At 40.3% G+C, this 13,826-nt stretch overlaps 1 protein-coding gene across 1 annotated transcript in view; it reads left to right on the forward strand.

Moving 5' to 3' along the window:
- LOC132379911 (sodium-coupled monocarboxylate transporter 1-like) overlaps positions 1-13,826 on the forward strand; it is a 63,087-nt gene that overhangs the window by 47,973 nt on the left and 1,288 nt on the right. Inside the window, exons 14-16 of the mRNA XM_059948253.1 lie at positions 2,009-2,208; positions 5,673-5,776; positions 11,439-11,539. Of these exons, the coding sequence (XP_059804236.1) occupies positions 2,009-2,208; positions 5,673-5,776; positions 11,439-11,539 (405 nt within the window). The remainder of the gene's footprint in view (positions 1-2,008; positions 2,209-5,672; positions 5,777-11,438; positions 11,540-13,826) is intronic.

The raw sequence follows: 13,826 nt of genomic DNA on the forward strand, positions 1-13,826 counted from the left end.
ATGTAAGGAACAAAGAATGCTTAATCAAACAATATGTTTACAATATCATTCATATTAATGAAATATTAAATACATAATAACATCTGCCACAAAATGTGAGGAATTCACGTTACTTTTTATCAACAAAATTGCTTCCATTAGGAAGAGTATAGCTACAGATACAGGTAACATCTGTAATCAACCTTGTTAAAAAGACGGCAACCATATCAAAATTCTAAATATTTCTGATTCAGAACTCTATAACCCTACCCTAAACCCTAGAAGTTTAATAATCTTCTAATAGTGTTTGAATTATTAACATTCCTTAATTAACAATTAAAATTAATAATTAAAACTATTAACATCCCCTGAAACTGGAGTATTTTCAGATGCCTTGAAAATTGTGAGTGTCAAATACCTACCCGAAAAGTTAAACCTTGATAATGCGGTACCAGCTAACTACAGGCCTAAATCAAATCTTCCCATTCTGGGTAAGATTCTTGAGAAACTTATTTTCAATTAACTCAACAACTTTCTGAATGAGAACAATAACTAGAAAAGTTTCAGTCTGGTTTTAGAGGAAACCACAGCACGGAGACAGCCCTTACCAGAATTGTAACCAGAGGCTCAGCACTGATGCCACAGAGTCTCAGTTTTAATTCTTCTAGATCTAAGTGCTGCCTTCAAGAAAATTGACCACAACATTTTTATAGACCACCTTGAGAACTGGGTTGGCCTCTCTGGTAGTGCCCTTATTTGTGTTTCTTCATATTTCTTAGAGAGAAAATTTTGTCTGTCTTGAAGACCAGTTTTCTAAGCGATATGATGTACATTTTGGTGTTGCTAAGGAAATCTGTTTGGGTCCTCTACTCTTTTCCTTGTACGTGCTCATGAGGGAGCAGAAACTTGACTTCCATATAGATGACACACAATTGTATATCTCTGTTGAGCCTGGTAATGGTAACACCCTATCTTCTCTGACTCTTGTTATGGCTGTAATAAACAAATGGATGAGCAATAATTTCCTAAAACTGCATGAAGATAAAACTGAAATAGTTCTGATTGTTCCCAAAGCCGAAAGAGATAACTTCTTGATAAACTTGAGAACTTGGCTCTCCTTGTAAGTTCAAAAGTAACATGCCTTGGTGTTATTCTTGATTTAGATTTGAATTTTAAATCCTACATAAAGAAAATGACTAAAGCATTATTTCTTTACTTCAGAAATATTGAAAAGGTACGTCTGTTTCCGTCATGTATTGAAGCCGAAAAACAAATCACAGCTTTATATCTGACAGAGTAGATCACTGCAATGCACTTTTTACTGGCCTTCCAAACCAATCTATTGACAAACTTCAACTATTTCAGAATGGCGCTGCTAGACTTTTAACTAAAGCCAGGATGAGGGAGCATATCATTCCCATCCTAACTACCCTGTGTTCTCTTACTTGATTTTAAAGTTCTCAATGGTCTTGGACCAGATTACATCACAGAATCACTTTGGTTTTATAAGCTCTCTGGTCTTCTTCCACTGGTCCCTTTAACTTAAACAATCTCCTTCAAAAGATAATTGACAGGTCAGCTTTTTTGAATTACACTCCTAAACTGTGGAACTCAATACCTAAAACTATAAGGGGTGTAAAATCAGTTGACACTTTTCAACACCAACTCAAAATCTATTTATTCAACCTTGCTTTTAACTAGCATCTTTTTGTCTTTTATTTTCATGTTTGTACTTTATCCCATTGTAAAGCTACATCAGCTGTATGAAAGTGATCCAGAAATAATAATAATTATTAAGCTTATAATGGCACATAATTTAATGGGTCACCTTTCATGTCAGGAGTAGCAGCTCCTGAATTTGCTGTAGTATCTCTAAGGTTGAGGAAAGATGAATGCTGTTTTATTCTATTGCACATGCCATAGCAATATGGATGTCAAAAATTTCCAATTCATTATCCTGTTTCGTTTGCTGTAGAATGCATTCTGAAAATAATAGAAAGCTTTATTACTTTTTTTTTGTCTATGCCAGGGTGCATTTGTAGGTTTGTTTGCTGGATTGTCGCTTTCGATATGGCTAGGAATTGCTGCTCAGATCTATCCACCAGCTGATAAATTCACGGGATTACTTACAACATCAGTATCAGGCTGTCCACTGTCAAACTTCACCACCTCAACACCAATGAATGGAACAGCTCTGATAACAACCATTATGTCTCCAATTCAAGAAAGGTAAGTCACTGAATTAATATTCAATTGAGGTCACTGCATTAAAATAACATTTAGTTTTGGAATTATTCTTGTGTATGTTTGCCAGCTAACTTGTAGTTTTGTCTAATAATATTTAGTAGGATTATCAGTGTTTGACAAATGTACAACTTAATGAAATTTAATCTTGACAACATTTTTCAGTTCTGAATCATGTTCCTTTAAAGACCACCTATTTATCAAAATAGTATAGCTGAAGTAGTTAAAAGTACAGTTTGCATAAATACTCTTTAAATTTAGAGATTAAGAAATGATCTAATTTACACATTTCAGATGATGAACTGATGTGGTAGGATAGATATGGAGAAACAGAACTGGTGAAAAGATACAAGGGCAAAAACGTGTTAAAAAAGGAAACTAACTCTTTAAAAGATCAACAAGGACCATGTTCATATAGAATGACATGGGCATCTACATTTCCATCATCCCCAAAAATTCTGTCGATGATATTTTAATTGGAGATTTTATGCTCAAAATCAATAACTTATGAATATGAGTGAAAAATAAGTTACTGTAATAGAAAAGGAATGGAATGGAATTGTCATAATAAAATGGGGACTAGAGTAGGCCATTGGCCCGTGTGAAAAGATCATGGTTGGCTTTCTACCTCAATACCATTTTTCTGCCTTTTCCATATCCCTTGCTTCTTTTAATATCCAGAAATGTGTCAATCCCTATTTTGAATGCAGTAAATGCCTGAGTGTCTACACCAATGTCTGAGCCTTTACAGTCAATGGCCGAGTCTATACACCAGTGACTGAGCCTCTACACAATGGCTGAGCCTTTACAGTCAATGGCCAAGTCTATACACCAGTGGCTGAGCCTCTACACCAGTGGCTGAGCCTCTACACCAATGGCTGAGCCTCTACACCAGTGGCCGAGCCTCTACACCAATGGCCGAGCCTCTACACCACTGGCCGAGCCTCTACACCACTGGCCGAGCATCTACACCAGTGGCCGAGCCTCTACACCAGTGGCTGAGCCTCTACACCAATGGCCGAGCCTCTATACCAGTGGCCGAGCCTCTACACCAATGGCCGAGCCTCTACACCAGTGGCCGAGCCTCTACACCAGTGGCCGAGCCTCTACACCAGTGGCCTAGTCTCTACACCAGTGGCCGAGCCTCTACACCAGTGGCCGAGCCTCTACACCAGTGGCCGAGCCTCTACACGAATGGCTGAGCCTCTACACGAATGGCCGAGCCTCTACACCAGTGGCCGAGCCTCTACACGAATGGCTGAGCCTCTACACAATTGTCTGAACCTTTACACGAATGGCTGAGCCTCTACACGAATGGTTGAGCCTCTACACTAATGACTGAGCTTCTACAGCAATTAATGGGCCTCTACATCAAATGCAGTGTAAGCAATATCTAACATTCATCATCTTCTCGGTGGAGAAATTTCTCCTCATCACAGTTGTTAACATGGGACTCTAGCCCCCAGTTCTATACGGCTCAGCCAGGAGAAACATCCTTGGGATTCTAGAAATGTAATAAATTATTTGGATCTATTATAGTCCAACTTTCAAAACTGTTTTGCTTGTACAAAGCATTTTTCTTTGATATCTCTGTGGTTAAGAAGGCATATGGTTCATTGGCCTTCATCAACCGTGGGAATGAGTTTAAGAGCCGAGAGGTAATGTTGCAGCTATATAGGACCCTGGTCAGACCCCACTTGGAGTACTGTGCCCAGTTCTGGTCACCTCACTACAGGAAGGAAGTGGAAACTATAGAAAGGGTGCGGAGATGATTTAGAAGGATGTTGCCTGGATTGGGGAGCATGCCTTATGAAAATAGGTTGAATGAACTCAGCCTTTTCTCCTTGGAGTGACAGAGGATGAAGGTAACCTGATAGAGGTATACAAGGTAATGAGAGGCATTGATTGTGTGGATAGTCAAAGGCTTTTCTTGAGGGCTGAAATGGCTAACATAGTGGCAGATACAATAGGGCCTTTTAAGAGACTCCTGGATAGGTACATGGAGCTTAGATAAATAGAAGGCTATGGGTAGCTCTAGGTAATTTCTAAAGTAAGTACATGTTTGGCACAGGATTGTGGGCCGAAGGCCCTGTATTGTGTTGTAGGTTTTCTATGTTTTCTATGTTTCTATCTCTTTCTTTACTTTTTACAGATAGTTGCATCACAGAATACTTAATTCTCTTTTTCTCCACTGTTTTAGAGACTATTATGCATTTCATTTAGCTAGACAATAAGATGCTGTTCAATTTTTATTCATTTATTGAGCTACAGCGTGAAATATGCCGTTCTGGCACTTCAAGTCATGTCACCCAGCAATCCCTTGATTTAATTCTAGCCTAATCATTGGACAATGTACAATGATCAAATAACCTACTGACTGGTACATCTTTTGACTATGGGAGGAAACCAGAGCCCCTGGAGGGAATTCATGCAGTCACGGGGAGAACATACAAACTCCTAACAGGCAGCAGTGGAAACTGAACCCAGGTGGCTGGTACTGTAACGCATTGATTCCAAGTGAAAGACATCACCAGACCTTAAATACCTTTTTAACCAGTTGCCAAAATATTGAAACCATTGTTGTTTTCCTGCAGGTGATGATGACCCGAAGGGGACTTAGGTTCATAGGTACAATTCAAACCCATTAGATTCTGCACTGTTAAATTGTTCTCTCCATTAAGATCAGGACCATTATTTAGAAAAGGATTTCCCAACCTGGGTTCCACAGACCCTTGCTTAATGGTATTGGTCCATGGCATAAACATGTTGGGAAGACCCTGATGTAGAAAGGTGACAGAGATAGTTACTGTCTATCATTCTGATGATGACAGGAGACCTGTGCAGGAGAGTGTTTCTGTGGAAAAGTCATTGCAATGGGGCAGTTCCACTCTCTTGACCTCAGAAGTCCAGGTTCTGGGGGTAGAAGCATCATAAAGTGGAGTCCTTGGTTGCAGTTTACAACCATGATGTCTTCTGTATCTTGTCATGCCCTTCACTCTCCATGGAACATCACAGTACCACCTTCCTGGCATTGAAACTCACTGTAGATCTCATCTGTCTAGTCCGCTGGAGCTGACTTTGCATGCTGGGACAGGCATGTCCCTGCCTCACTGGTGTACGAGGCTGCTGGCTCCCCTCATCTGGTTTAGCCTGCCTGTCGAAGCAGTGTACCACTTCTGGCCACAGTCACATGCAAACAGCTCCTCAGAGCCACAGGTAAGAGTTCAATGTCTGATGGAACTGAAGATGAGTGAGCTGCCCCAGAATGGACACGACAAGCACCTTCACCAGAGGTGCTACCCCTCCCTGATCATGAGGTAGTGAGCTACTAAATGTATGTGATATAATGTACAGATGAAGAGTTGGTGATGCTATTATAGTTTAAAATTATCCTGAGTCGCACTTTAACTCCGACGTGATGGTTCTTTTATTTTCTTAATGTATTTCAGGCCCAGCATAGCAGAAGATTTCTACTCCTTATCCTATCTCTATTACAGCCCAATCGCTTGTCTGAGCACCGTATTCATTGGATTAACAATTAGTTTATTCACTGGTAGGTAAACTGTTTTAATTCATCACGTTGACCTCAAGGATCACAGCATTAGCACAAAGCATCTTCAGATCAATTTTTTTTCTGAAGTAACACAATTCCAATCAGTTCTATCAATTATAATATATAGTTAAAGATTTATTTGTTTATTGGTTTTTATTGATTGAGATACAGCACAGAAAAGGCTCTTCCAGCCCTGCTAGTCACACCACCCAGCAACCCCCGATTTAACCCTCGCCTAATCACAGGACAATTACAATGATCAATTAACCTACTCACTGGTTGTCTTTGAACTATGGGGGTGGGGGGAACCAGAGCACCCAGAGGAAACCCACCCGGTCATGGGGAGAACATAGAAACTCCTTACAGACAGCAGTGGGAATTGAACCTATGTCACTTATACTGTATATTGTGCTAACCACTATGCTGTGAATGAAGTAGGTTTAGGGAGCATTCTTGAAATTACCTCAGAATCTGATAGAACAAAAGATTTTGGGAAAGATTCATGAAAAATATATTTCAAACGAGTATTGTAGTTTTGGAACCTGTAGCATTTAGATACATGAATCTCATTCTAAAAAAATATCTGTGTCATAAAGGCAAGTTAGGCAGACAGCGTCAATAATAATAAGTATTTCAGAAAGGTAATTAACAGAGCAGACAGAGAGGCATCTGAATAACAGCAAGGGCAATGTTGGGGAAATATCAACCGTCGACTTTTCAGAGAATATCAATTGTTCTGCACTTGCACTACTGAGCTACTGCTGTGAAATTTGTATCTGTGATGACAACTGTCTATAGTATAATTAAAGTGAGATTAGCTATTGGGAACTGTAGTGATAAGAGTAGCTCATCATCGTCATTATGTGCCATGTCATATGACATGATCATAGTCTTTCCATGATCATGATCGTTCTTGGCAAATGTTTCTACTGAAGTGGTTTGTCACTGCCTTCTTCTAGGCAGGGTCTTTACACTTGGGTGACTCCAGCCATTATCAATACTCATAGAGATTGTCTGCCTGGAGTCAGTGGTCACATAACCAGGACTTGTGATGTGTACCAGCCACTCATACGACCATCCACCACCTGCTCCCATGGCTTCATGTGACCCTGATTGGGGGGCTAAGCAGGTGCTACACCTTGTCCAAGGGTGATTTACAGGCTAGCAGAGGGAAGGAGCACCTTACTCCTCCTTTGGTAGAGACATATCCCTATCCCATCACTCAAAACATAGCTACCATTACTATTCAATCCAAGCTGTGCACCGGATCTTTGGCAAGGTCAGCTACTGTTGACACTTGTACAGGACAACGCAATTCAGTGTTTTACTGTGGCCATAATCCATCTCCTTTTGAACAGGCACTAGATGAAGTACTATTAGATATTCATGACATCAACCTCAATGTTTTTTGCATGCAGCCTTTGAGCATAATGGCTGACATGGCCAGAGAAAGCACCATGCTGACATAGCATGGATGGTCTTGGAAGGGATGCAAAGAAGAAATTAAGTGTTCAGAGACAGGAAGAAATAATACAGGGACCAATGTCAAATGCAATGTTTCTAGAACTTGGATACAGGATAGGTTGAATTATCAAGGTAAATTCACTTTTGGATGGCAAATACTATCAACAATTTCTATCAATAAAAACTCAACCTAGCTACTTATGAGCGATACACACAAAGTGCTGGAGGAATTCAGCAGGGCAGGCAGAATCCATGGAGGGGAATAAAGAGTTGAGGTTTTGACCCGAGTCACTTCATCAGGTCTGATGTGCATCTGCAGAATCTCTTGTGACCCAGCCATTTATACAAGCTACACTTCATCATGATATGCAATAAAAGGCAGGAGAGTTGCTGTAACACACACAGAATGCTGGAGGAACTCAGAATCAGGTTTCATATCACTGGCATATGTCACAAAAATTTGTTGTTATGTAGCAGCACTATACTGCAATACATAGTAATAAAAACTATAAATTAACAGTAAATATATATTTTTAAAAAGTTAAAATAATAAGTGGTGTAAAAATAGAAATAAAAAAAGTAGTGAGGTTCATTGTTCATTCACAAGTCAGATGGCAAAGGGGAAGAAGTTCTTGAATCATTGAGTGTGTGCCTTAAGACTCCTGAACCTCCTTCTTGAGCTCATCCTTTCCACTACTGATGCCTCGATGGGGACTCGTGTGTTTTCCTTCCTCTTACCCTTTCTGAAGTCCACAATCCAATTCCTTGGTCTTACAGACCACAGTGCAAGGTTGTTGCTGTGACACCACTCAACCAGGTGATCTGTCTTGATCCTGTATGCCTTCTCACTGCCATCTGAAATTCTGCCAACGATAGTTATGTAATCAGGAAATTTGTGGAATTTGTTAGTTTATATTATTCGAGATATTTCCTCTGCCCTATCCTTCATAAAACTCTGTGTAACTTAAAATCTACTCTGTTTCCTCTCTGAGTTTTGAAGAAGTGTCTTTCATCTGGAAAAGTAATTATGTTTTTTTTCACAGATCTTGCCTGATACCATGAATATTTTCAGTTTTTTTTTTGTTAATCACAAATGTATTCAACTGGGTGGCGGGATGGGGATACATCTCTACCACAGGAGGTCTACGGCGGTCCTTCCCTAAGCTAGCTTGCAGGTCACCCTTAGACAAGCTGTAACACCTGCTTAATCCCCTGATCAGGGTCATGTGAAGCCATGGGAGCAGGTGGTGGAAGGTCATATGAGCAGCTGATTCATATCACAAATCCTGGTAATGTGACCACTGATGCTGGGGAGTGAATCTTTGAAGAGTATTGATATTGGCTGGGTCCATCCATCTTGTAAAGTTACTGCCCAGAAGAAGGCAATAATAAACCATTTCTGTAGAAAACTTTGCCAAGAACAGTCATGGTCATATGATATAGCACATGATGAAAGAACATTGTATTCAAATTTTATCTATTATGTTAGAAATTGAGTGGTCTCAGGTTTCCAAGTATAATTTACCTGAACAGTAATATCTGGGAATTCCTACTGTAAACAATCTTCATTTACTTTTGAGCTGTTTATATAAATTTATCCTTGCCATACAACACCACACCAGCAGGTGGCAGAACAACACTGTATTTAATGCAGTATAGCAGCTGGTATGTTAAAAAAATTGTACTTATCAATAACTTATCCCTAAGTGCTTTCAAGCCTATTATGTATTTTTGAAGTGAAGTTACTATAGTATTACAGGAAAACAAAATCCAATGGTACACAAATAGCAACATCTACAGCTAGATAATATTCTATTGTTTGTGATGCTGATTGAGGAATTTGTTTTCAAGATTTTTTCCTGCTTTTCAGTGAAGTGCTATGAAATCTTTTATGCCCACCTGAGAGGCAGTGAAAGCATTCATTTGATCTCTCATCCAAGAATTGACATCTCTGGCAGTCTAGCATTTACAGTTGTAGAGCAGATTTTAATGCTTATGTCTTTGGAGTGATGCTTGAAGCTACAACCTTCATGGGGCAAGTGAGCAGACTGAGTTAACTTCCGAGCTCAAAATACCTTCCAACCAGAGATGCTCTAAGAAACATTTGCTATCAAACCAAATAAAAGAGGAGTGCCCTGCAAAAAGGGTGATAGTGCTGTTACCACCCATACCTGGCTTTTTAAACTGCAAACAGGAGGAAATCTGCAGATGCTGGAAATTCAAGCAACACACACAAAATGCTGGTGGAACACAGCAGGCCAGGCAGCATCTATAAGGAGAAGCACTGTCGACGTTTCCTGACGAAGGGTCTCGGCCCGAAACGTCGACAGTGCTTCTCCTTATAGATCCACCAGCATTTTGTGTGTCTTTTCTTAAAGGGCCAGTATGGATGCAAATCACCCATAAACGTAATCCAGAGACCTCTAAGGGGAATCATAGAGAGTTTGCAATTAGACCTTGAAATATTTGACTTTACTGAACCCCCATCACAAAATCAAATATCACTCACCCTTGGTGATTTATGGCTTCTTTATCAGGCGGTACGGTAGAGATACATCTCTACCAAAGGAGGTGCAAGGCGTTAGCCTGCTGGTCACCCTTAAGCAAGGTGAAACACCTGCTTAGCCCCCCCATCCCGATCAGGGTCACGTTGAAACCACGGGAGCAAGAGATAGATGCTCATATGAGCAACTGGTGCACATCCCAAGTCCTGGTTATGCGGCCACTAACATCAGACAGACAATCTCTGAAGAGTATTAATAATGGCTGGGGTCACCTGTCTTGTAAAGGCACTGCCCAGAAGAATACAATGGTAAACCACTTCTGTAAAAAAAATTTGCTAAGAACAATCATAGTCATGGACTGACCATGATTCCATACATTATCTGACACCTGAATTAATGATGAAGATGATCACCACTGCAAACCCCAACAACATTGCTATTTATTCTCCTTCACATCCTCACCCAGATCACACAGTCTTCAATTTCCATTTCACCTCGCATTCCCTCATTGCTGGGACCAGTACCAATAGATTCAAAGAATCAAAGTACATTTATTATCAAAGTATGTAGGCCGTATACAACCCTACGATTCATCTTCCCACAGACAGCCAAGAAATAAAACCATGGAACCCATTCAAAGAAAAATATTAACCCCCCCCCCCCCCTCACGTGCAATAAAAGAACAAATCACCCATGTGGCAAAAATGAGTGAGAAACATCAAACCACAAAGTCATCAAAACATCCTCTCTCCCTCACTACCATTCAGGGCCCCAAACAGTCCTTCCACATGAGGCAACACTTCACCTGTGAGTGTCGGGGTCATTACTGTATCCGCTGCTCCCGGTGCGGCCTCCTGTATATTGGTGAGACCCGGTGAGAGATTGAGAGACTGCTTTACCGAGCAGTTATGCTCTGTCCGCCAGAAAAAGCAGGATCCCCCGGTTGCCACACACTTCAATTCTATTTCCCAATCCCATTCTGACAGGTCAGTCCATGGCCTCCTCTATCGCCACGATGAGGCCATACTCAGGTTGGAGGAACAACACCATATATTCTGTCCGGGTAGCCTCCAACCCGATGGCATGAACGTTAATTTCTCAAACTTCTGGCAGTAGCACCTCCCCCCACTTCACCATTCCCATTACCATTTTCCTCTCTCACCTCATCTCCTTACCTGCCCATCACCTCCCTTTGGTGCTTTTCCTCTTTCCCTTTATTCCCACTCCTACCCTCTCCTATCAAATTTCCACTTCTCCAGCCCTTTATCTCTTTCACCTATCAGCTTCCCAGCTCTTTACTTCACCCCTTCCTCTCTTCTGGTTTCACCCATCATCTATCATCTTGTACTTCTTCCCCCTCCTACTTGCTCTAACTTCTTATCTCTTTTTCCAGTCCTGATGAAGGGTCTCAGCCCGAAATGTTGATTATTTACTCTTTTCTACAGATGCTGCTGAGTTCCTCCAGTATTTTGTGTGTGTTGCTTTGGATTTCCAGCATCTGCAGATCATCTCATCTCAGAAATATTCAGTTTCAGCTCAGTTTAGTTCAATCTAGCTAGATCCTGTTTGTCCTACAGAGTATGTTCAATTGTAGCAATTAAATCTTGGCACAGGTTTTCAGTATTTCATGTTCACTGAACAATACGCTGGGCCTTTGTGTTATTGGATTACTAATTCTGATGTCTTTGTAACAGGTGGAAATAAAGAGGTGGATCCTGCACTGATTTCTCCTATTGTACACACCATTCATAAATTCATCTTCAGGATTAAACAACGTCTTCAAAAACCAAAAACTGTGAGATAATTGTGTACCTTTCATAAACATAATAATAGAGTCTGGTATAATAGTGGTTTTGTTACTCTGGCAACATCTGTAATACCACTTTAATTGGAGAACAGGCATTCAGAATACCCTGCACTGAAGTTGTCATGGCGCACTTTGGCAATGATGGAACCCAAGTGCAGAGGAAAGACAACTCCGATATGGAGAAAGCAACTAGAGTTTATTCATAGGAGTTCCAGCAATACTTCAGAGGCTCGGCAGGGTAACATTGCGAGAACTACCATTCTCAAAGCTGGGGCCCAGTAGTAAGTACTTGTCGGCGGTCCAGTTAAATAATCATACAATGCAGAAAACCCGCGCCAGTCAAAATAAACTTAACATCAAGGCTTAATGACTCTTGTCAAAGATGACAATGAACAAATACAGGTGCTCTAGAAACCTCAGAGCCTAACGCTTTACGGTTTGCCGCACAGGCCTGAGGTCTCATGACAGAAGTAGTACATGTAGACTTTTTTGACTCTCAAGCCACCTGCATTGTGTACTTCCATTACATAGCAAATTTACACAGGTGGCTGTGTATATTAAGGCTGTAGATATTTTTTGATTGAAATAAGTGCTTCTTGACATTCCTTGAGAAAGGATCCTAGTTTGAAGATAGTGCATGCTTTTTTAAAATATCTCTTCAGGAGAAATAGTCAAATCCTTTTAATTTTCCAGACATTTTGAACCAATCACAGTCAGCCCTCTGTTCTCTATGTTTGTATTCATAGAATTTCTATCCTTTAATGCAAACTGTCTGCAAAAGTAAATCATTTAATTAATTTATTTTTATTTATTGAGATACAGTGCGAAACAGGCCCTTTTGGCTCTTTGAACTGCACTGCCAGCAGCACCCAATTTAATCCTAGCCTAATCACAGAGCAATTTATAATGACCAATTAACCAGTAGGTCTTTGGACTGTTGGTGGAAACTAGAGCACCTGGAGGAAACCTATATGGTCACAGGGAGAGTGTACAAACTCCTTATCAACATCACTGGGAATTGAATCCAGGTTGCTGGTACTATAATGCTTTGTGCTAACCACGACACTACTGCGCCACCCCATTTGTCACACTGATGTCAGGGTGGATTTCCAGACCCATCTTCTTCACAGATGGGTACAGTCATGGTGTCACACTGAATCTTTTGCATCTTTCCTTAGGGTCAATCCATGTGATCCAATGTGCAGTAATCTAAGTTGAACAAACTGCTTTGGAGATTTAACCAGGATTCTAAATAACTGATGAAGAATTTCTGTGTTATGATTTCCCTTGAGATAAAAGCTAACATCAACGTGCTTGTGTTTTGATTGCTTTTGTTTTTGTTCCTCTCAGTACCTGCACTCCTTCACAGTTTATCAAAATTGAGAAAATACTTGACCTTTCCTTGCTCCACTGAGATGACTTTACACATGTCCTTCTTGAACTCTGTTTACTTGTAATGATCTCTTTGGGCCTGTGTGGGGCACTATTGGGCGCCAAGATTTTTAGAGCACCTGAACTGGTTAATTGTTGTTTTATAACAGTAGTTAATCATTTAGTGTTCCTTGTGTTTTTCTCGAGAGACTTGCTCTTTGTGATGTGGTCTCCTGGTGCTTTCTGTTTAAATTTATTTTGATAGGCTCAGAGATTCCATCTTATTTGTATTATTTAAACAGACTCCCAATTAGCACTAATCACAGGGTCCTAGTTTTGAGAATGTCTTGTGGTGGTATTCAGCTGAGCCACCAATGTGCTTTTGGAATTATTATGAATAAACTATGCACTGTCTCCTCGTCAGAGTCTGTCTTTCCAATACTGGGTTCCAATATTACCAGTGCACATTGTGACATTATTGCTCATTAGTTTGTTTACACTGTGGCGAAAATTTCTGTTCCCATCAGCACAACCTGCTGTGTTTCACTTTTCTACCTTGTTGTCTAAAACAATCCTGAACATTGAACCTTTCCATGCCATTAACAATATGTGAAATGTTGAGACTCCAAAAATAACCCCTGGGAACATCACTTGTTACCACCCATTTATCAGAGAACATGCCTTTTATCCTTTGTCTCCACTCTGCCTCTGCCTTCTCAACCAATTTCTTAATCCATGTTCCACATAATATCAGTCTTGCTAAGAATATCATTTAAACCCCTACTAAATATTTAAAGAGCTTCATCTTTCCAAAAAATTTGCTTAAAAAACTTTCATTTTAAGCTTTGGGTTCATACAAGTACAAACACTGTACACTCCTTTCTCTGTCATTGATTGAGAGACT

This window comes from Hypanus sabinus, chromosome 23 (assembly GCF_030144855.1).
Source record: "Hypanus sabinus isolate sHypSab1 chromosome 23, sHypSab1.hap1, whole genome shotgun sequence".
Classification (NCBI taxonomy): domain Eukaryota; kingdom Metazoa; phylum Chordata; class Chondrichthyes; order Myliobatiformes; family Dasyatidae; genus Hypanus; species Hypanus sabinus.